This window comes from Chanos chanos, chromosome 4 (genome assembly GCF_902362185.1).
Source record: "Chanos chanos chromosome 4, fChaCha1.1, whole genome shotgun sequence".
Lineage (NCBI taxonomy): Eukaryota > Metazoa > Chordata > Actinopteri > Gonorynchiformes > Chanidae > Chanos > Chanos chanos.
Window position 1 is genome coordinate 53,035,760 of NC_044498.1, and position 23,333 is coordinate 53,059,092.

At 42.9% G+C, this 23,333-nt stretch overlaps 2 protein-coding genes across 3 annotated transcripts in view; one reads left to right on the forward strand and one right to left on the reverse strand.

Annotated features, from left to right (window-relative positions):
* The first annotated feature begins 115 nt into the window (after window positions 1-115).
* Window positions 116-7,596, forward strand: ap3m1 (adaptor related protein complex 3 subunit mu 1). The gene is made up of 9 exons (XM_030771602.1): window positions 116-178; window positions 925-1,205; window positions 1,657-1,828; window positions 2,181-2,318; window positions 2,699-2,784; window positions 2,921-3,054; window positions 4,792-4,999; window positions 5,231-5,375; window positions 5,991-7,596. The coding sequence occupies exons 2-9, from the start codon at window positions 933-935 to the stop codon at window positions 6,089-6,091; spliced, it is 1,257 nt and encodes a 418-aa protein (XP_030627462.1). The 5' UTR covers window positions 116-178; window positions 925-932; the 3' UTR covers window positions 6,092-7,596.
* Window positions 7,597-17,974: 10,378 nt separating this feature from the next.
* The window catches only part of vcla (vinculin a), a 41,246-nt gene continuing 35,887 nt past the window's right edge, over window positions 17,975-23,333 (reverse strand). Inside the window, exons 19-22 of one of the 2 annotated variants that reach the window (XM_030771600.1) lie at window positions 20,678-20,869; window positions 19,308-19,511; window positions 18,479-18,583; window positions 17,975-18,121 (exon numbers count right to left, since the gene is read on the reverse strand). In XM_030771600.1, the coding sequence (XP_030627460.1) occupies window positions 17,975-18,121; window positions 18,479-18,583; window positions 19,308-19,511; window positions 20,678-20,869 (648 nt within the window). The remainder of the gene's footprint in view (window positions 18,122-18,478; window positions 18,584-19,307; window positions 19,512-20,677; window positions 20,870-23,333) is intronic. The other variant, XM_030771601.1, reaches the window with a different exon arrangement.

The following is a 23,333-nucleotide window of genomic DNA, read 5'->3' on the forward strand; positions in this document are numbered from 1 at the left end:
TTTTAACATACTTATATATCGGGACTACCACTTAAATTGGATTTATAGTTATATTTGTGTAATGTCTGAGAAGGCACATATGTGGATAAGCCTCCGTTTGAGGTATTCAGCTACTGCCATATTGCCACCGAGGAGTTTTTACCTGCACTCAAGAAAGTATTCCTTAGATAATATAGAGGTAATGACTGATTTTGAAAGTTTGTCACTAACACAAGTCTGGTATAAAGCGATGTCCGCGTTAGTGCACTAGGTTCTTTGATAGTCGTTCAAACGAGACCTTTGGAACAAGATCTTGCAAGTCCACTCTAAGTAAACACAACTTTTGGCTAGCGAGCTAGTTAGCAAGTGCATCAACTTTCGGTGGTGTAAGTGGACGAATTGATGTTACTTGGGTATGTCCGCTCTCCCTTAAGAAGGAGGTAGACGCCGATTGTCAAAATAACATGAAACTTCAGTACACTACTGCTGCACAGTACTAGCTTATAACCCGCCTCCACCCGCCGCAGTTAACCATTCTCTCTGAACCAGAACTTTGCTCAAACTGGTAATGAAATTGATGGCAAACCAACTGATTGTTTGTTTGTTTTTTTCGTCCCTTTTTTAATCAGGGGATTTATTTAATCATTCTGTTCGGTATATTTCATTTCCACCCCGGGAAACCACATATGCTTGTTTTGGGGGGGTTTTTTTTGTTTGTTTTTTACACAGCACGAACAACTTCCGTGATTTTATTCAAGGCTAGAAAAATCTTTCTCTGAGATGAACCAGATCCCTAGGCTTTCACTCTTTCACAGTTTTAGTTTATGGGTTTCATGATTTTGTTCATATAAACAAAAAGGCATTGTGCTCTTGTCAAATGAAACGACTTCCTCTGAAAGTATTTTCTGAATTAACACGTTCGCATCTGTGTCTCTCTCTGCACAGGCGTCATAATGATTCACAGCCTGTTCCTGATAAATAGCGCTGGGGATATATTTCTGGAGAAACACTGGAAGAGTGTCATTAGCCGCTCGGTGTGCGATTACTTTTTTGAGGCTCAGGAGAAAGCAGGGGAGCCTGACAATGTACCGCCTGTTATACGCACCCCGCATCACTACCTCATCAACATCTACCGCGAGAAGATATTTTTTGTGTCGGTCATCCAGACAGAGGTACCCCCTCTGTTTGTTATTGAATTTCTGCATCGAGTCGCTGAGATGTTCCAGGTATGATATGGCTACATAAGTCTAAGCTTATATCAGGTTAAAGTTTAACGAAGAGTTGAATAATTTTCCTCTCGTAGAACCACAATAGGGTAGATTTTCATGTGTGGTCTGATCTGATGCAGCTCAGCAGAAAAGGGCTGTACAGGCCTTTAAAATGAGTCCAGTTTGTGTGTCGCAGATTTCGTCATTGGCAGGCACACAGCGGAGATTTTTCTACCCAAACTTTAATGGGCCAGCACCAGTGTCATCATTTTGTCTGCTGTTTCCTTGAATTACAAGAATGATTAAAATTGCTAACGTGTGGCGGTTATTTTTCACTCACTGTTTGGCAAAACCAGTGGTTTGTATTTTGGGTTGTTATGGAGATTCTGTCATGTGTCATGAATGTTTCTTTATACCGGAGTTTTTATACAGAGGTCTGTATCCAGGATTACTTTTTTTCTTTACACAGGATTACTTTGGTGAATCCTCAGAGGCTGCAATCAAGGATAATGTTGTAATAGTCTACGAGCTCCTTGAAGAAATGCTCGATAATGGTTTTCCCCTTGCGACAGAATCCAACATCTTAAAGGAGCTGATAAAACCTCCCACAATCCTTCGCTCTGTAGTCAACACTATCACAGGTAGGGCCTTGCTTTGGCAAACGGGCTCGTTACGGGTCCTTCAGATCACAAGGACAAATCTTTATCAGCATGACGTGGCAATAGCAGATTACTGAGGGTGTTCACAAAGGAGCCTGGCAGCCATCTCTCACTGGTCTCTTTTAAATAACAAAGCCCTGACATGAATGAGTAGAAGTCAGAAATGTGTGTGAATAGAGCCAGTGTGAGAGAAATTATATATTTGAATATATGCCTTTATATATTTATATGCCTTTATATAGCTCCGTGTCCTGACCCTGTGTGTTCTTGCAGTGCACTGGGAATCTGTGATCATTTATGTAAGAGAATAAAGATTATGTTTGGCCTCCTCCAGGCAGCAGTAATGTGGGAGAGACTTTGCCAACCGGCCAACTGTCGACCATTCCCTGGAGAAGAGCTGGCGTGAAGTACACCAATAATGAGGCCTATTTTGATGTGGTGGAGGAAATCGATGCCATCCTTGACAAGTCTGGTAAGAAGATGTGGTTTGTATAGCACTGAGTGCAGTTTGTATTTGTGCAACATGTCAGCCATGACGTACAGAAAACAAGACAACAAGAAACCCTGACAAGGCAACGTGACCCCAACACAATGCAGGGTTTTTTTTGTTTTTTTTTCTCCCGTGAAAAATTTTAGATGTTTGAACCTTATGCCACACAGTTGATTTCCTCTCAAAGCTCTAGCTGTTCATTTCATTCTAAGCTAACCATCTCGTTTGACTGCGACTCCTCTGAACACCGCACTGCTTGAACTAACTTATCCTTATTCCTAAATGTTTTTTTAATAGTAACAATATCAATAAAACAGATTTCATTTTTAACAGTGGCCCTGTTTGTGTTTGTGTGTTGTCAGGTACCACAGTGTTTGCTGAAATCCAAGGTGTCATTGACGCTTGTGTAAAGCTATCGGGAATGCCTGACCTCACGCTGTCGTTCATGGTCAGCCCTGTTACAATGTGTAGACCTAACACTGGACATTATGCTTCACAGTATACTGTGGGATACTTTTGTGTACACAGCAGTTGAACTTGGGTTTTAAGTGGGATTTAATATGTCTTTCTTTTTCCTCCTGTAGAACCCCAGACTGCTGGATGACGTGAGCTTTCATCCGTGTGTCCGCTTCAAGCGCTGGGAATCTGAGAGAGTCCTTTCTTTTGTTCCCCCTGACGGAAACTTCCAGCTCATGTCTTATCACGTCAGTGCACAGAAGTGAGTGGACTCTAGGACCCTGAGAACAACATCTCCCCTGTGTGTGAAAACAGCCACAGTCTCACACACTCATCACACACACACAGTCTCACACACTCACCACACACACACAGTCTCACACACTCACCACACACACACAGTCTCACACACTCATCACACACACACAGTCTCACACACTCACCACACACGCACAGTCTCACACACTCACCACACACACAGTCTCACACACTCACCACACACACAGTCTCACACACTCACCACACACACACAGTCTCACACACTCACCACACACACAGTCTCACACACTCACCACACACACACAGTCTCACACACTCACCACACACACAGTCTCACACACTCATCACACACACACAGTCTCCCCCCTCACCACACACACACAGTCTCACATACTCACCACACACACACAGTCTCTCACACTCATCACACACACACAGTCTCACATACTCACCACACACACACAGTCTCACATACTCACCACACACACACAGTCTCACACACTCACCACACACACACAGTCTCACACACTCATCACACACACACACAGTCTCCCCCCCTCATCACACACACAGTCTCACACACTCACCACACACACACAGTCTCACACACTCATCACACACACACAGTCTCCCCCCCTCATCACACACACAGTCTCCCCCCTCATCACACACACAGTCTCACATACTCACCACACACACACAGTCTCACACACTCATCACACACACACAGTCTCACATACTCACCACACACACACAGTCTCACACACTCATCACACACACACAGTCTCACACACTCATCACACACACACAGTCTCACACACTCATCACACACACACAGTCTCACATACTCACCACACACACACAGTCTCACACACTCATCACACACACACAGTCTCCCCCCTCATCACACACACACAGTCTCACACACTCACAGTCTCACACACTCACCACACACACACAGTCTCACACACTCATCACACACACACAGTCTCACACACTCATCACACACACACAGTCTCACACACACAGTCTCACACACTCATCACACACACACAGTCTCCCTCCTCACCGTGACTCAGAACCAAGAGCTGAGTACACTGTGCTCTGTCCTCACAACGAAATAGGTTTGTTAAATTAAATGCTCTTTGTAAGGGAATAGATTTGTTAAATTAAATGCTCTTTGTAAGGGAATAGATTTGTTAAATTAAGTGCTCTTTGTAAGGGAATAGATTTGTTAAATTAAGTGCTCTTTGTAAGAAGTGAAATTGGACAGACATGACTTTCAGTTTATTCGGAGGGCTCATGGTATATTCCTCACCAAAAAACAAATGAGACAACGCATTGCATCTGTGAGCGGTGTTGGTTTACAGCATAAGCGTGAAGGTGCTGACATCCTGTCTGTCTCTCTCTGTGAGCGGTGTTGGCTTACAGCGTCAGCGTGAAGGTGCTGACATCCTGTCTGTCTCTCTCTGTGAGCGGTGTTGGCTTACAGTGTCAGCGTGAAGGTGCTGACGTCCTGTCTGTCTCTCTCTGTGAGCGGTGTTGGCTTACAGCGTCAGCGTGAAGGTGCTGACGTCCTGTCTGTCTCTCTCTGTGAGCGGTGTTGGCTTACAGCGTCAGTGTGAAGGTGCTGACATCCTGTCTGTCTCTCTGTGTGAGCGGTGTTGGCTTACAGCGTCAGTGTGAAGGTGCTGACGTCCTATATGTCTCTCTCTGACAGCCTGGTTGCCATCCCTGTTTATGTGAAGCAGAATATCAGTTTCTTTGAGACTGGATCCTCAGGAAGACTGGACATCACGGTGGGGCCTAAGCAGACCATGGGGAAGACTGTAGAATGTGTGCTGGTCACCATCCACATGCCCAAGGTCATTCTCAGTGCCAACCTAACTCCCACTCAGGGCACATACACCTACGACCCTGTCACCAAGGTAAAATAAACAAACAAACAAATAAATAAATCCACACAAATGTAACACGTAAAGTAGAAATGATGTTCTGTGCAATGTGTAAAAACTGCATTAACGACTGAATTAGATACTACACATGACCGTTATGGTGGTTTCGTGAGTGTTTTGATTCTAGGTGCTGTGCTTGTCTGGTCATATACGTGTTCATTTTGTTGGTGGTAAAGTAATGGCGCGCTCCCTCTGTCGCTGTAGATTTTGATGTGGGACATTGGGAAACTTAACCACCAAAAACTGCCCAATCTGAAAGGCAGTCTGAGTTTACAGTCTGGGGCAGCCAAGCCTGAGGAGAACCCCAGCCTGAACATTGAGTTTAAGATCCAGCAGCTCGCCATCTCAGGTAAACAGGGTTGACTTTATCAGCTCGCCATCTCAGGTAAACAGGGTTGACTTTATCAGCTCGCCATCTCAGGTAAACAGGGTTGACTTTATCAGCTCGCCATCTCAGGTAAACAGGGTTGACTTTATCAGCTCGCCATCTCAGGTAAACAGGGCTGACTTTATCAGCTCGCCATCTCAGGTAAACAGGGTTGACTTTATCAGCTCGTCATCTCAGGTAAACAGGGTTGACTTTATCAGCTCGCCATCTCAGGTAAACAGGGTTGACTTTATCAGCTCGCCATCTCAGGTAAACAGGGCTGACTTTATCAGCCCACTATCTCTGAGTAGCCTGACAACAGCACACAGTGAAGGGTTTGACACCACTGTGTCCACTGCCTTTCACAAATGTTTTATGTTGACCTAAAATATTATATGCAATTAAAAAGAATACCTTAAATGTTGATAAAATTTGAGCTGTATAGTATTTTAAATTTGCAGGATATAATCATGAAAGGCTGTGGACTTTGATGGCTTAGTGTGAAATCCAGCCCTGAGTAATTATTGGCTAGTGTGAAATCCAGCCCTGAGTCATTATTGGCTGGTTGACAATGTGGTGTGTTGCTGTGTTGTGCAGGGCTGAAGGTCAACCGCCTGGACATGTATGGAGAGAAATACAAACCATTTAAAGGAGTAAAATACGTCACCAAAGCCGGGAAGTTCCAGGTCAGAACTTGAAGTTGACTGGGCCCTGGACCTGAATAGGATGTGCCAAAAATATTTGAAAGGTGCCCTTTCCCAGTCAGAGGCATAAATATAAACCTCAGCTTTTTGCCTACGTGTTCATAATTCTGTTTATAACAGTGCTAACAATGCCTTGTATTGTTTGAGGAGGCGGAAAGGATTTGGAAATTTGCATTTTTTAAAATCTGTTTTCAGAGGGAACGCCTTAAACTATTTAAATATGTGTTACATTTAATTGAGTTTTTCGTTGTGTGACGTGAGAGACAAACATTCCCTTTTTTGTGTTTTTCCCGTGTTGTTAGATTAACAGGTACTTTATCCTGCTGTCACGGCAGATGGGTAAATTATACTAAGTTGTTTTCAGCCTAAGTGAAATGGGAAATAATGAGAACTTCATGGCTGGAAGACTGACAGACATTGTACTGTGACGGTGAAGTTTTACAAATAACCTCAATGATGCCATCATTCAGTAATGATCAGGAATCCAACCAGAGCAAAAGAGTATCAGCAGCCACCTGTCTGGTCTTCAGTCTGTAATCCAATCTGAGATTCCATGACAAAGTACGTTGTTTGTTACAAATCACTGATCACATCAGTATCATCACTCCAGCACAGACCAGGCCTTAAGGAAGCCACAGTCTTCATGTACACGACTTGACATGTAGGTTGTAGCTTTGAACTTGAAGTTGTTTTGTAGGGAAGAAATCACAAATTTATGATTTAAGAAAAAGAGTCTTTTATTTTGAAGTTGTGTTAGCTTGCAGAGGCTGCCTTTCTCTAAGAGCACAGATACCAAACACAGTGAGAGGTGATGTCTGCCCTAGCGTTTACTGAGTCACAGAGCAGGCCAGCACAGTCAATCCGTTCTGCTCACAAACAGAACACCACAGCCTTGCTGTAGAATGGGTGCAGAGTACCTGACTAAATATTTAATAAGTTGTGCTTACACACAGTGACCAAAGCACCGCGTTTCCTCATGCCCATCACTAAGGGAGACCTAACCCACAGCCGGTCTGGTCCAAGGCCGTCTGAATGAATCCGTGTTCATTGAGTTCATTGGTCACACACAGCACACTGTCTTCTCTCAGCGGACATCACTGCTCACTCAAAGGGTACACAACCCTGTTTTAAAATATCTAACATGTACAGTTGTATCTGAAGGGAACATCACAGTTGCATTGTAATATGTGTATTTAAACCAAAAGCATCCAACTTTATACATTTTGGGGAGAAAACTGCGCCCTTGTGTTCAGTTTGCCTATGTCTTGGGAATTCATCTCAAAATGTAAACTTATGTTTATTGCCTACATTGTAAACACGAGATGCTATGTCATTACGTGTATCCCATTTTTGAAAACATTGTTTTGTGTCAAGACCATAGGAAGGTAACTTGCTCAGTCTTTAGATCAGAATTCCCCTCTAAGCTTTTTACTGTTACCAGTAAAATAAAATTGTTGATTATTAATCTTATAATTGTATTTTCCCAATAAAACACATTCAAGAGACGTTTTGTTTTGTCATTGCGAGGCACATAGGATATGTTTTATAGGGCGTGGTTTAGGGGTGACAGCTCAACATGTTTGTCATATGTACACTGACCTCCTCACCGAATGTGTGTCTGTTCCATGAGGAAACGCCCAGTGCTCTGTACTCTGTCAGAGACACAATACTGTGGCCTGGGGGTTCAGTTCAGATAAATTCAGGGTTCCCACGGGTCATGGAATTTCTGGAATATCATGGACTTTTCTATTCCAGACATGGAAAGTCAGGGGATTTGATCATTTTTTGGGCCAAGTCACGGAATATCAGGGAACTTGGTTTGTAGCATCTCTAAATTTTAGTTGCCATTTATCAGAATGTAATACTTTCCATGAAGTATTGTGACAGTAGTATGAGACACAGTGGAGCACGTCTCGGCTTAACACCAGCAAAGACCCTGGAGGCTGAAATCATGTGGTGTCTGAAGTTTACTGAGTCCCACTGGTCGTACAGGTGGTCGGAATAAAGCGGTATGTAGCCATAGCGTTAGCTAGCTAGCTAGTTATCAAAGTGTATGTTAGGTAGCCTTAGTGGTCACTGACAGAATTGAAAATGTAGCTAATTAGGTTGCGAGCCAGTTACCGTTAACGCTAGACAAATTCTTAGCTTCTGCATCCGGTATTCGGTCATGTGTGTCATGTATTTAAACTCGTAGATTTGTGTAAATTAATCTTTATTTAACGTTTGAATGATCCAAACTGGTGTAATTCAAAGGACTGACACAAGGCAGCTGAAATCAGACGACTGAATCTAGTTTCCGGTCCAGCAGCTTTGTTGGGAGTTTAATAAACTTGCCGGTGGTACTCCAGCCGCGGTATAGTTATACTGGGTATTAAATCACACTAACGTTAGGCCTAGTCTACAGTTAGGATTATAAAGGTACAGTGCTTATATTGGGGATAGGATGACACAGTTGCAGTTTTAATTTATTTGTAGGATAGTGGTTTAGAGTCATTTAAAATTATGAGTAGCCTACATTCAGGGCAAATATGGTAAATTACAGCGTTGCACATTTCTTTTCTTTTATAGGGTTTCTGTTCAAAACAGTGTTCCCAGATAGTGACATTGACAGCAGCTTTTAGTATGGAGAGACTAAATCCTCTTATTTTACCATTTTTGGCATAGCACCATACTGCAGGTCACTTCTGATGGACAGGATAAGGTCTCTTAAGAATGGATCTGTTTGAGATTTTGGGGCAATGATGGCATAGCTGCATGCGACTGCACCTCTGAAAGCATTGGCCACACCACAACAGAGGGCATGGTGGAGGTCTTCCAGAGGTCGACAGAGGGGTTAAATTACAAAGGTCTTGTACAGCTTTCAGTGGATGGACCTAATGTCAGTTTTAAATTCCAAGACATTATACAAACTGAACTTGAATGAGATGTCAATACTGTGTTACTAAATGTGTGTAGCTGTGGCCTACGTATTTTGCATGGGGCATTTAAAAAAGATGCAGATGCCTCAGATTGGAATGTAGACCAGTTCTTTTGTAGTGCTTGTTGGCTTCTGAAAGATTCCCCTGCCTGGAGAGAGGATTATGCCAAAGCCTTTGGAGAAACGTCTAGTCTTATGCCACTCAGATTCTGTAAAGCATGACGGGTAGGCAATGTCCCAGTTACAGAGAGAATGAGTTCCCAACCCCGGAACTAAATCCTATCCAGAAGGCTGCAGAGACCCACTGATGCCAGCAAAGTTGGCCTTTCACTTGTCACTTTCAAAAAAGGTTGCACATTTCTTGAATCTATATCAGACAGACAGACCTATGATTCTTTTTCTGGGTGCGGATCTTTCTAACGTTATCACGTCAATTATGGATCATTTTATCAAGCCTGATGTGATACCTAATGCAAACACAGTGTCAGAATTGATGTCAGTAGATGTTACAGACAAAAACAATCTCATGCATGCAAGAAGAGTTCATGTGGGATTCTCTACAGATAGAATGATGAAGGAACATGTGTCATCAGAGATGATTGGTGAGAAGAGAGAGCTGGAGTTCAGGATGTATTGCAGAAAACTTACTGACACTCGTAGGGAAATTACGAGAAAAATCTCCACTACAGTACATGCCCGTGCACAACATGAATTGCCTAGATCCAAGGTGGATGGCAAGCAATAAAGACTCATGCATCAACAAGTGGAAAAGAATCCTCAGACTGCTCACTGAGACCAGACGAGTAGATGAAGATGATTGTGATGATATTCTCAAACAGTACAGGATGTTCATCAATGAGACGCCGCCGAAGAGAAGGGCAGATTCGACCCACTTCAGTCCTGCCACAGGCCAGGCAGATTCGACCCACTTCAGTCCTGCCACAGGCCAGGCAGATTCGACCCACTTCAGTCCTGCCACAGGCCAGGCAGATACCCTACTCTGTGAAACAATGGCAGGAGAGAAGGTCTATGAAACACAGTGGAATGTTGTGGCACTCCTCCTAATGCCCTCACATGGAAATGCAACAGTGGAGAGAGGTTTTTCAGTCAATAGACAAATAAAGGTTGAAAACATGAAAGAAAGCACTTACAGTGCACAGTGTCTTGCATGTGATCATTTGAGGTCAGCGGGGGGAGTGGATAACTTTGTCGTGACTAAGGCCTTACTTCAGTCTGCATCTTTGGCAAGACAGCGATACCTCTCTCATCTTGAGGAGCAGAGAAGACTTAAAGGAGTAGAAAAATGAAACATGAAAAGGAAAACTCTTTCTGATGAGATTAACGTACTAAAGAAAACTTGTGTTAATGGCAGGAAGTGTAGGGAATCTTACATTCATTACCCAGTCAAACAGTCTAAGACCGTCTGTGAAAACTAAATGTGAAGAAATGAAAAGACTGAATGATGAACTTGATGACAAACAGAAAATCCTTCAGAGTGTTTAATCCCTGAAAGCATTAAACACCGTAAATGAATTTCTGTACAAATAGCGCAGAAAAATGTCAAAGTGCATTTAACAGGTAAAAGCTAACAAACCAACAAAAGAAAAGAGAGAGAGAGAGAGAGAGAGTGTGTATATGTGTTTCCGAAGGATATGATTGGTTTGATAAGGTCTGATTGTGCTATTTGTTGTTAAAGTGTTATCAGAACTTCATGTGTTTAATGTTAACCCAAAGCATTTGATACTTCGGGGCTAAGTTCATGTAAATATTCAAGGAATTAATAATCGTGTAAATTCATTAATTTTGTTCCCATTTAAGAGCAAATATTTTGCTCAAAGTTTGTGCATAAGGGCCAGTCTTTTTATAAGACTGTATAGGACTAGTCGTACGTGATCTTAATTGCGTACTGTGAAGATCTATGCTGTTAGCAGTGAAAACTTTAAACTTTAAGTTTTGTGCTGCAAACGTCTGTGAACTAGTAAAAAAAGCTCGCATATTGATGGGTTTAAAATAGGGATGCTCATTTTGAATGTTTTTTCTGACCAATAACCAACACTCATTAACCAACCATTAAAGGTTAACTGACAAGATTAAAATGTACTGTTTAGAATGGACAATAGTCAGTGACCCATTAGAAAATACCAATACAACAAATGTTTTCTTTTTCATAAGAAGGGGTTTATTTTTATATGTGCAGAACCGGCATAATAGCCTATAACTTAAAATAAATAGCATATACTAGCCAGACTTTCTAATGCATAAACGGTTTAACAAAACGAAAACACACTGAATCCGAGAGCGGCGAGAGCGCTGTAACGATAACCTCCTCCTCCACTCTCAGCTGATTAATGATCAAAAACAACCAACAGGTTAACATAACGGAAACTGGTAGTCGCATTTTCAGACTTCAGAATAAAATAAACAGGCCAGGCCTACCTCAGTCCTCAGCATAACAGACAGCTTCTCCACTAGTGTTTAGTCAGAAATAGCAATAGGTCGACATGCTGTGGGGTTAGTCTGCTGTGCGGTCTGTTGACTGTAAGACCCGTGGTGGAGAATACCCGCTCACATGGTACCGATGTCCCAGGAACACTTAAAAATATATGTGTGTGTGTGTGTGTGTGTGTTTTAACTGTTTAACTGATAGTATTAATCAGTCAAAATCCTTGTTGTCGGTTAGTGATTAAACAGTTCATTATTAACATCCCTAGTTTAATATACTTTGGCTAGTTTTTGTCTGCGCGGCCCGTTTTTCCATTCGTGACAGGTCATGGATATTCAGCTTTTTAGTCAGTGAAAGTCAGGCAAAAGTGAGGGAATTTGACATTTGACTTAGAGTAGGAAAAATGTAAATGTCATAGAGCACATTCTCATCTCCTCTGCTTTACACTGAGCAGTGAAGAGCATTTAAAACGTATGAAAATGGCATTTTAGAACAATGGCATTGAATCAGTGTTGTGTTTATCACCAATGCTGATAACCACACCAGATCTTTAGTCTGCTGTCCATTGGATTTGGTTCTTTTAATAACAATTACACATGTGCAGTTAGGGCTGGGTATCTTTAAGAAATTTTCGATACCAGTACCAATGCCTTGACTTCGATACCGGTTCCAGAACGATACTTTTTTCGAAACCAATCTTATAAAATCCATTTTAACAAAAAGAAAATTACATTACACATTACGGTACAAATCCTGAGTTTTATTTTTCAGCTCCTTGGCATTTTTACACCCTCAAAGCAGTTTCATAACATAAAAAATATAAACCTGTTTACCTCAACTTGAAGTTGTCTGTTAACATAATATCAATAAATAAAAATGTATAAACGCCAGAATCGAACGGGGAACTTTCAGACTACCAGACAACTGATGTGCCTTCTGAACCACTGCTGCCCCAACAAAAAGTACAAAGCACTCTACATTAAGCGCTTTTTTGACAGCTGACCAATCACAAGCGGAGTAGTGAGACTTGTCGTATCCCATAACAACCACCAAAAATGGATAAGGTAGCAGTGGAGAAGTTAATTGTGCTAGTTTCTGGTTTAAACAAAGCAGAGCATACCGACTACAGCATTAAAGAAGTAAGATCATTGGTTTCGGTATTGCCAACATTACCCTGTAAAATATTTAGTATCGGATCAAAATGTAGATTTTTGGTATTGCCGTGCTTAGTGCAAAAGCATTGCCTTGACCTAAAACTCCAGTGCCCACCATGTATAGGAGGTCTCACGGTTGTTCTGACAAACGGAAAGGGTCAGCGCCCACAATTCGTTGACTTTTCGGTCCAATACCTAGATGGGACAGATTATCTTAACAGCCACAGACTAGCTGGAAGGAATCTCTGACCCCATCGTAAAGAGTTGATTGGCCATCTCATGATAATGAATGGAACAGATGCTAAACTGGCATGTTACTTGCCTATCCTGCTGGGACATAGGCACTCTGGTGCCATCAGCACTAGGTCAAGCCTCGAGTGTTCAGATAGTAACAAAGAAATCACCTCTCCGCTTTGTTCAGTTGCTCGAGTAGTACACCAAGGGATGTCCAAAAAAATGATTAGGCTCTTCTTTTGCCACAGTTTTGAGTTAATAAACTCAGCCGTGCATTTTTTATAAACACATTTTCTCGCTATTTTAGATCACTTAGATCCCAGCTAGCTAACTTGCTAGCACTGAGCCCAGTGACGGATGGCTAGCATCCAAGGATTTTAAACGCATTTTGAAAGAAACACTAAACGTCAATCAGATAAATACAACAACAAATGTGTTTCTTGGTCGCTTGTTAAAGCCATTTTCTCATATGAACTTCAGACTAAGTCCGGGGAGTCAGGTTCGGATATTGTCTGGTGTGGCACTTTCATACATGTAGCACAAAATAGGAGACCGTCCGTGTCAGACGTGTTCCCACCTACTGGAAATAGTCTGTTTGGTTTCGGTGAGAGGTGGCGTCTGGGTAGAGCGTGCAGGAGGCAATATATGACGCAAAAAGGATGCCACAGAAATAGCAGTGTTTTGTTTACAGCACATCGAAGATGGCAGACGAGGCTGTGGCTTTCGTCTGACAAATTTGGCATCGGCCCTTACCGACATCCCGTCGTCTCTCCAGTCAGAAATTATCACTGGCATCTTCGTGTAAACGACCCTTCTCCTTCACCCTCGAATGTTTGTATTCTTCAGGTTTCATGCCAGTTGCATGATAGAAACGTCATCAACACACCCACTTGCTCACTGTGAATGCTCTGGACAATGATTTGTTCGCACATGGACTCAATCAGACATTACACGAACTGTGTACTAGGGAGCTGCCAGGGTGAAGTATGTTTAATGTCCGATCACACTGATTCGGACATTTGCGTTCTCACATACAGCTCCACTGCCTAATGTCTACATAAATTCAGGATTGCAGTGCATGTCTGAAAGGGGCTTAGTTGCACCAGAACAGTACATGTTTACGCACTGATTAAAAGAATGAAACCCAGCCTCCCTTCCATCCCCCCCACCTCTTTTTGAATTTCAGGCTGTTACTGTTTCTTCCCCTTGTAAACTGCACATGACTGTTCTCTATTGTCCACCAGGCCCTCTGCAGTCATTTCTAGATGAATTGGACACCCTTCTAAGCTCCTTCCCTGAGGACAGCACTCCAATCCTGCTGCTTGGGGACTTTAGTCTTCCACTGAACTGAGTCTGCTGGTGTCTCCCCTCTCCTCCAGTCCTTTGACTTCACCCTAGTGGAGTTCCCACCAATACACAAGGCTGGCAACCAGCTGGACCTTGACTTCACAAGAGGCTGCCCTACTCCTGAGCTCACAGTCACACGTCTCCACACCTCTGATTACTCCTTCCTATCCTTCTCCCTCCCAGTCATATCCTCCCCTAAATCCTCTGCTCCCACCCCATCAGTGTCAGCTTGACGTAACCTTTGCACCCTCTCCTCTACTGCCTTCTCTTCTGCTCTCTGTTCTTCTCTCTCTTCTGCTGAATCCTTCTCACTTCTCTCCGTTGAGGAGAAATCCTCTACTGTCCTCTGCACTGCCCTCCTCCCTGGACTCCCTCTGTCCCCTTCTTAACCAAACCAGCTCATCTGTCCCCTCCCAGTCCCTGGCTGACCAACTGCGTTCGTGCTGACAGAGCCAAACTTTGCACGGCTGAAAGGAGATCTCCAGACAATCTATCCCATTTCCACTCTCTTGTCATTTCCGTCTCCTCTACCCTGTGCTCTGTTAAATCTGCCTTCTTCTGCTCTAGGATGCACTCCGCCTCCTCTAACCCTCGCAAACTCTTCTGTACATTCTCCTCTCCCCTCCTCCTCCTCCTCCCTCGTCCCTCTCTGCTGATGACTTTGTCTCCTTCTTTGAGAAGAAGGTAAAAGACATCTGAGACTCCTTCCCCTCATCTCCTCCCATTTTGGATCCCGCACCCACTGTCTCTCCCACTACCTTCTCCTCCTTCTCCCCCCTAACTGACTCTGATGTTCTACTACTAATAAAATCCCACCGTCCCACTACCTGTCCTCTTGATCCCATCCCTTCCTCTCTCTTTAAGTCCATCTCTGAGGACATTCTTCCCTTTATTTCTTCCTTAATCAACAGCTCCCTGTCTACTGGTACAGTTCCCTCTGTTCTGAAGAAGATGGGTCATGCCACTGCTCTAGAAACCCATTCTAAGTCCAGCTGATGTCAGAAGCTACCGTCCAGTATCTCCTCTACCATTTCTCTCTAAAACCTTCAAACACGCAGTTTATAACCAACTCTCTCCCCATCTCCTCCAGAATAAGCTCCTGGACCCAAACCAGTCCGGGTGAAGTCACTCAGCTCTGTCCTCATACTACTTGACCTCTCCACAGTATTCGACACTGTGAACCACCAGATCCTTCTCTCATCCCTTGCTGGGACAGGGTTCTCAGGATCTGTGCTCACATGCTTCGCCTCACTTCAGGAACCCGGCCGCCATTCCACTTGGCCACGTCTTTTTTTGCCCTTGTTCCACGTTCTGGTCTTTGTTGCATCAAACTCCCTCAAAACTCTCTCCGTATCGATTTCAAAGTCTTTGTCAATACTCATCCGATGTTAACTCAGTAACGGCTAAGCTAGACTCCTCTGCCTGCTTATTTTTTTTTGCTTTAAAAGGTTCAATTAATCTACCCTCCTTTCTTTTTTGTATTTTAGACATTGCGACTTAATTTCAATTTACTACTTATTTTACGTCTGCTAATTCCACTTCAAGTTCACTACTGCCTTCAGTATGCGACTAATCAAGACTGCCTGCCTGACTTTCACGACCCAACTCAACACTACCATCCATCAGATCGGCTCCAGTGAGTAACCAGTTTTAGAGTTTTCTGTTACACTCACCTGAGCATCGCTCATGCCCGCAACAGGGTTTTTAAAATTTTGTTTTATCATTTGTGTCTCTGTGTGCTGGCTTGTGTGTGTAGCCACTAAGTTGGAGTGAAGTGTGAATCTTACTTGTTTTGTATTGGTTTTCATAATGTCATATCAAACTACACATAGTTTTATGGAAGAACGGGAGTAATAGGTCATAGAAATATAGGAATAACCAATAAGATGTTTTCCAAGCCACCCAGTAAGCCTACTTGCTTGTTTATTTGTTTGTTTATCTGTTTAGCTCTATTTATCTCTTCAATTATTTATTTCTTTATTGGAGAAAATACAGTGCAAATCACATTGATTTATTTTAAATCTTACTTTTGATTAACAGTTCTGGTAAATTCTGATATTAATATCTGAGTATGTGCTCCATAGTTTTATTGAATTGAAAGTAGATTAGTTAAGGTAACTAGAGCTATTAGCCAAGTGTGCGAACCCGGGCCACACCCCCTCTGTATGCATGGAGTGAAGAAAGTGCTATGACTGTGTTAGTCATTTTACTTCAACTCTATTCACTTCATGTTCTGCTTTCTTGATTTGATCTTAATTGTCTTGGTTTCATTACTTTGTCAGATATAACAGACTTTTTCTGCTTTTCTTTTTACTATTTTCATCCCTTTAATAGCTGTTTTGAAATCCAGATAAAACATTGCATAGAAATGTAGCTTTAAAATTGTATGACCTCAATAATTAGGGTCACGGGAGTTGCTGGAGCCTATCCCAGCGCTCACTAGGCGAAAGGCAGGGAAACACCCGGGACAGACAGACAAACACATTCACACCTAGGGGCAATTTAGTATGTCCAATTTGCCTGACTTATATGACTTGAAATTGAAACCCACGCAGACATGGGGAGAACATGCAAACTCCAAACAGAAAGGATTCCTAGCCAGGAATCGAACCCAGGACCTTCTCGCTGCGCCTCAGTTTTATGAACGGTAGTATTAATCGACTACTGCAATTTCAATCAGTATCACCTGCACAGGTAAAGATTATTCTAAGTCGTTTATAAAAAGATGGCCTTCAGTGTTTATTTCCGCAGAGTAACAAAGAAAACAGGTCAACTGTTGTGAATATTGTGCTGAAGAAGCTTTTTCACCTGAAACATGTCTAAGTAGTCTCACTGCAAAAAACAAACAAACAAATAAACAAAGACGTTTTATGCTCATACAAGCGTCTGAATGCTCAAAGAGAAAATACGGATCTGATAAAAGTGTTTAGAAAGAACTGTAAAACACCATTCAAGCGTTCGCTTCACATCCAAACTGCGCTACATGTTACTTCAGATTACTAACTCAAAAGAAATGTACTAAACAAAATCTTTGGCATAATTCCCATAGTGTAGAGTACAAATATATGATGCAAAAAAACAATCGTTGCAAAATAAACCCAAAGTCAGCTTCAAAAAATATGACCTATGAACAGTGCTCTCATTACAAAGAAGTAACAGAACATCGTCTTAAAAGCAGCCCAAGTGAAGAAAGCTTCAAACGTTACAGTGTGTTAAACTCTCAGGCTAAAGCTATCTCTCCGAATACCATCAAATGGATGTAGACAGATATAAGAAATATAAATATATACATTTTCAATAGGAAAATCCCATTGTTAAAACTAAATTAAGAGTAAACTTCATTGAGCTTCTTTGAGTGAGACATTTAAGAGAGTAAAGCTGTCTCCTCAATACAAAATAGAAAAATTCTTCATTCATGCAACAAAATATATATATATATATATGGTAAAATATATATATTTATATATACCTAAGATTTGGATAAATTCTGGAAACTCAACATACCAAAAATATGTATTCTAAAATCATTCTGCATTATCCAACATGATTTTGTGGTGGTTACAGGGACATATAGCAAACCCTTGGAACAAAGTGTCATCCTGAAGCAGACAAAGCCATGAGTGTCACAATACATAAACAGCAAATATACCAATCATGTCCACATCAATGCTGAGGACAAACGTCCACAGGCTTAAGAATTAGATGTGTCCATTTATTCTGTAGACCAACAGTCCTGAAGTCAAAGCTCTTAAAGCTAGGACGGCTGGTGGAGAATGAACCATTTACTGGTACCAGGGCGTCTTTCGGACCCAGCGGAGAGTAAAGCCTGCGTCTGTGCGGATCTTAATGGAAGCAGCCTCTGCCTCTCTCACAGTCTCCTTCACTGACTGCATCAGATTCTGGGCGTTGTGGACCAGCATCTCAGTTGCCTGGCATTGACCCCAGGGACGAGTCACAGAGGAAGGTAAAGCAGATGACCAGGGAAAGGAGAGCAAAAGACTTTCATTGCTTTAGACATTTAAACGAGGGAGACTATAAAAGGGTGAGAAAAAATGAAGCGAACATCTTGCGTCCACTTGCCGAAGCTTACAGGAAATGATATCTTTACACATCTACACCTCTCTACCAGTACAGCACAGTTTCACTAGAGCCGTGATATTTTTGTAGTTCTCCTTTACAAAGACCTTCAGGGATGTTCTAATGCTAACGCTAATGCTAAATGATACCATTTCTTCAGCTTTTGCTTTTTGAGGAACAAATACTGAAAATGTCAGAGAAGTGGTCACCTGCTCGGATTCCTCCTCACTGATGTTGGTTCGGCCCAGCATGGTGGCCTTGACCGTGGACAGAATCTTCAGCTGTGTGCTGATGGTCGGGATTCGCTCACACACCTGAAAAACCATTTAAACACACTGATGACTGACAGCAAGGAGACTGTTCAGAATTGAACTTAAGTTAAATGAAGCCAAGTGAAATCTGTTTTTGAACTGTCGGTTAACTTGCACAGCACTGTTTCAGTGAAGGCGGCGTTAAGCTGCGTTTTAACTGAACATGAAGCAAAATTTCACTTCACTTTCCTCACATGGGTTTGATTGCTTGCCAGAAAAATGAACAAGCAAATTTAGCACCACGTCACAGCGAGCATATTGAATTACACCAATCAGATTACACACGATCAGCCTGGCCTCTGTCTTGCCTGAAGAGATTTCTGTGAAGGGGGCGTGGCTTCTAGCCATACTTGAAGGTGATTGGCTTTCGCCAGGTGAGATGACCATTTTTTATCTCAAGTGAACACTCATTTCACCAATTTCGCGTCGCTCGCAGTTTTGCCGCGATTAACTCCGCCCATTCGCCCCCTGCCATTGACTTTTCATGCATTCGCGTCGCTCGAAAATTTTGCGTTGCATTCGGTTAAAGAGGAATTTAAGGGAAGTACAGTCACATTTTTTGCCATTGATGCAAGAACTGATTGCGTGGTTGTAAAAGTCACAAATGTACTAATATCTGTCAACATTTTTTCACATATGTGCGAATATCTGTCAACATTTATTAAAAAAACCCAAAACAAAACCTTTGTTATCGCATGGCAAACAAGATGTCCATTGAGCTACTAACCTGAAGCAGGTTTGTACGGATCCGCTTGTCAGTGCACTGTTTGGCCACTTCTTTGGCTAATCGTGTGACCTCATCCGAGGCCTTGGCGATGTCCTTGGCACACTGGATGAGGGCACGTTTGTTCCCGCTGCCACCACGCACCAGACGGGACATTTCAGCCATCAGTAAGGCCATGCGCTTGGCAGCCGCGATGATGTCGTTACCCTGAGGAGAGGTCGTGTCAAACAGCATTAGTCCCTGAGGTCAAAGATCGCTGCATCAGGAATGTGTGACTGATCCATCTGAATTGATTACCCACAATGCAGAGCTCTGGCTTAAGCTGAACTGCTGTGAATGTGCAGATATGATATAACCAAATTTGGTTTTACATTTACTAACTTAGATGCCTTGGACTAGATCCTTCTATCGTGCTACACTGGCACTAAAAATAGAGTTCTGCATACTTGTAACTTAGAATCACTCTGTCTAAAAGTACACCCATCACCGTTATCTGCACTTGAACTTTACTTTTGGGAACACAGTTTGGAAGAGATACTTGTGCAGTACAGCTCAGTGTATTATGTGTTAATACAGAAGAATCAAATTCATACGTTCCACATTATCACATGCACCATGCATGGTCTGTGTGAGAGGAGCATAATCCACACTGAACAATCACTTAGTGGACAAAACTAGTGTGCCAAAGAGATTAGCTCTTCTGGTCCTACTCTTTCCTAAAACCTTGTGAAGACTACTTCTATGGGAGTTCTCTCTTAGTAGAGTGAGTCTGTTAATTTTGAGTGTTGTACTGATGTACGGAGACATGTCACAGAGGTTTCCCCTCTGGAGCTGAAACACAGACATGCAAAAACCCTTCTGTTGTGTTGACACATACGGTCAGAGGTGCATTATCATATGGTTAACTCACATGGTTAGAAAAAAAAGCAACAAGTGCAGGGTTGCCGACAGGCACAACGTAATCAGGCAGGTAGTTACGACTTCAACGCCATTTAACCCTGCAGTCATTGGGAAACTGTCATCCTTGGCCTCACAGGTTGGCAAAAGCAGAGTGGTTGACAGCAGTGAACTGAATCAGAGAGTGAACGGCTCCTCGTTCAGACCACAGGCCAAAGGTGTGACACTATCAGAACTCAGCAGGGGACACTTGTGAAGCCAGTATCAGTTTGTCCAAAAAGTGCACAACAAACTCGCCATTCAAACAGTCATCATAGTCAACCCCAGCCAGTGAAAACATCATAATCAACCCCAGCCACAAAAAATCTGACCCCAGTGTGATGCAATCACAGCAGCAGCCGATTTTATCGTTCCCATAGAAACGAAAGGATGCAGGAGGATGGCGCGGCCCGGCGGGGCTGGGGCGGGAGGTGTACCTTACTGGACCATTTGCGGGCCTCCTGGTGTAAAGACTGCGCGGCAGCCAGAATGGGCTGGTTTACAGGCTGATTGGACGGCATTAAGAGCAGCTCAGGCTCGTAATCATCCTCGTTGTCTGTGAACTCGTCCTCATCGTCTATATCTACGTCCGCCTCAGCGGCTTCAAAACCCTCGTCTGTCACATCGGGCTGGGGAGCACGAGGAGGAGGAGCAGGAGGAGGAGGAGGGAGGAGGGGAAGCATGGAGAGAGAAGGACAGAGTTAGTACGAGGTGCTGGATGAAGATGTACAGGAGAGGAAATGGAGGAACAGGGTGAGGAGAGGAGAAGGAGAGGCAGAAGTTCAGGCCTGTCGGGGGCTGGAGGGGTAGCAATGCCATAGAACTACATCACCACTCTGTGATTCTAGTTCCGTAATCATCCGCTGGGCTTTATTCAGCCTGAAAACTGGTCCCTTTTCAAAAGACACGCAGCACTTGTGTGAAATGTATGTAGTGTACCTATAAAATGAAACTGAATGCAGAGACATCCAAACAGAGTGTCCTGGAAATTAAACATCTGGAAAAACAAATGCAAAAACTAAATAATCATATTTGATTATAGATGGATTTAGGGTCAAACTCCAGGCATGGGTCCGTCATTTGGGGTGATGTTTTAAGTAATAATTATGAGAAGGAACTGACGTTGAAGTGTTTCCTGTGTTAACTTCATCAGTTCCTGTATTGGTGAACAAGGGTAAAAGGAATGGTTCAGAACTGCTGGCTCCTTGACTCTCTGAGCTGTGCAGCTCTGGCAAGCCGCCAACAGCATCAGGTCAGAGTTCCCGATCTTTCACATGCTCCTGTTCAAGACTTTATCACAGCTATTCATCTCTACTGTGGCGTACACAAACAGTTAAGAATGAGGAAATACACACACCAGTTTTACCAGTGAACATATTTGATGATGACCTTTCTGGTCGCGGGTACGCATTTAATTGCTCCGTATGCACAAATGCACTGGTGCTAGTACTTTTAGTGGTTCTGTCATTAAGGTTTGAGTGGATTAGGCTTCTTCATTATGGCTCCACACAGGTAGGACCTTACTTTGGACCAACATCCAAGAGTGAAGCTGGAACACGGGAGGTAATGGCATGCACACAGCATCAAATAAAGGACTGAAGATGTACACAGACAGAAAAATAGCTGAGAGAATAAAAGATGCCATGTTTGAGGCTGGAAACAGGTTAGAGCCTGAGAGAAACAGAGAAAGTAAAACAATGACTTGGACAGTAGTTCAACGAGGCCGTTTTCAGCAGTGCAGAATGACTCATTTTTGACCGATAACATACATCATATTAAACTTTACTATAGCACTGTACGATAAAAAATATTAATCTAGACTAGACTATATCATAATCTACTACGCTATGTTCAGCAGCTAACAGTGTCATCATGTGGCTCTGTGCATTAAGACCTGCTGACGCACACTGTGCTGCTGGCTGGATCAGGAGTGAGAAGAGAACACTCTTTTTCTGGATCAGGAGTGAGAAGAGAATAAAAACGTTCCAGTGATGACACTTTATTGTCATATATCTAAGAAAAGTGACATAGCCTACATCTTTCAGTGTTCTGTCACTATGGCAACAGAATGAGTTTAGGCACAACCCCAGTGACTGACCTTTTAGAAAACCCAACCTGCAACACTTCCTCTAAGCAGATGACAGTTCCCATTCAGACTGAAATTGGAATCATCTTGTGGATTTCCAAATTTCAGGTTCACACAAAACTCATGGAAAAATTACATAATCTACAGGCTTCAATTCAGTATACAGCACACTTGATTTCACACTTCTTGATGGCCAATCAGCAAACCACCTGAACATCACCATGACAACCCAATGGAGACAAAACAAATATTTTCCCATTGAATAAATGATTTATGGTCACTCTCTGACCCTGCTGCCATGTACCATGAACAAAACAAAACAAGTTCAGCCCAGAGCTCATAATTCATTTATAAACACCAATTAATCTGTAGCAGACATGTAACGCTTATGACCTTACTTGAAAAATTAGACATGAGCAGAAAAAATACCTCTTTCCCACTGAACTCAGATGGATTAACCAGAAGACCTGCAGTTGGCTTTTGAACATTGCTTTGCCCCTTAGTGTCTGCTGCTCTCACTCATGTTGCATTGGTGGCTGTCTGCAGCAGCATGAAAAGTGTGTGTTGCCGTGCATGAAGCTGTGGATGTAACTTTGGATGTGTTCATGTGTGAGATAGTGGGTGTGGCCATGGGTGTGTTCATGTGTGAGATTGTGGGTGTGGTCGTGGGTGTGTTCATGTGTGAGATAGTGGGTGTGGTAATGGGTGTGTCCATGTGTGAGATAGTGGGTGTGGTCATGGGTGTGTTCGTGTGAGATAGTGGGTGTGGTCGTGGGTGTGTTCATGTGTGAGATAGTGGGTGTGGTCGTGGGTGTGTTCATGTGTGAGATAGTGGGTGTGGTCGTGGGTGTGTTCATGTGTGAGATAGTGGGTGTGGTCATGGGTGTGTTCATGTGTGAGATAGTGGGTGTGGTCATGGGTGTGTCCATGTGTGAGATAGTGGGTGTGGTCGTGGGTGTGTTCATGTGTGAGATAGTGGGTGTGGTCGTGGGTGTGTTCATGTGTGA

What these genes read in the sequence shown, in the direction of transcription:
- ap3m1 (XM_030771602.1), top strand. Translation starts at nt 933, where the DNA reads ATGATTCACAGCCTGTTCCTGATAAATAGCGCTGGGGATATATTTCTG. An exon ending in GAGTCGCTGAGATGTTCCAG is followed by an intron (nt 1,206 to 1,656) that starts GTATGATATGGC and finishes TTCTTTACACAG; the next exon opens with GATTACTTTGGTGAATCCTC. An exon ending in TATCACGTCAGTGCACAGAA is followed by an intron (nt 3,055 to 4,791) that starts GTGAGTGGACTC and finishes TCTCTCTGACAG; the next exon opens with CCTGGTTGCCATCCCTGTTT.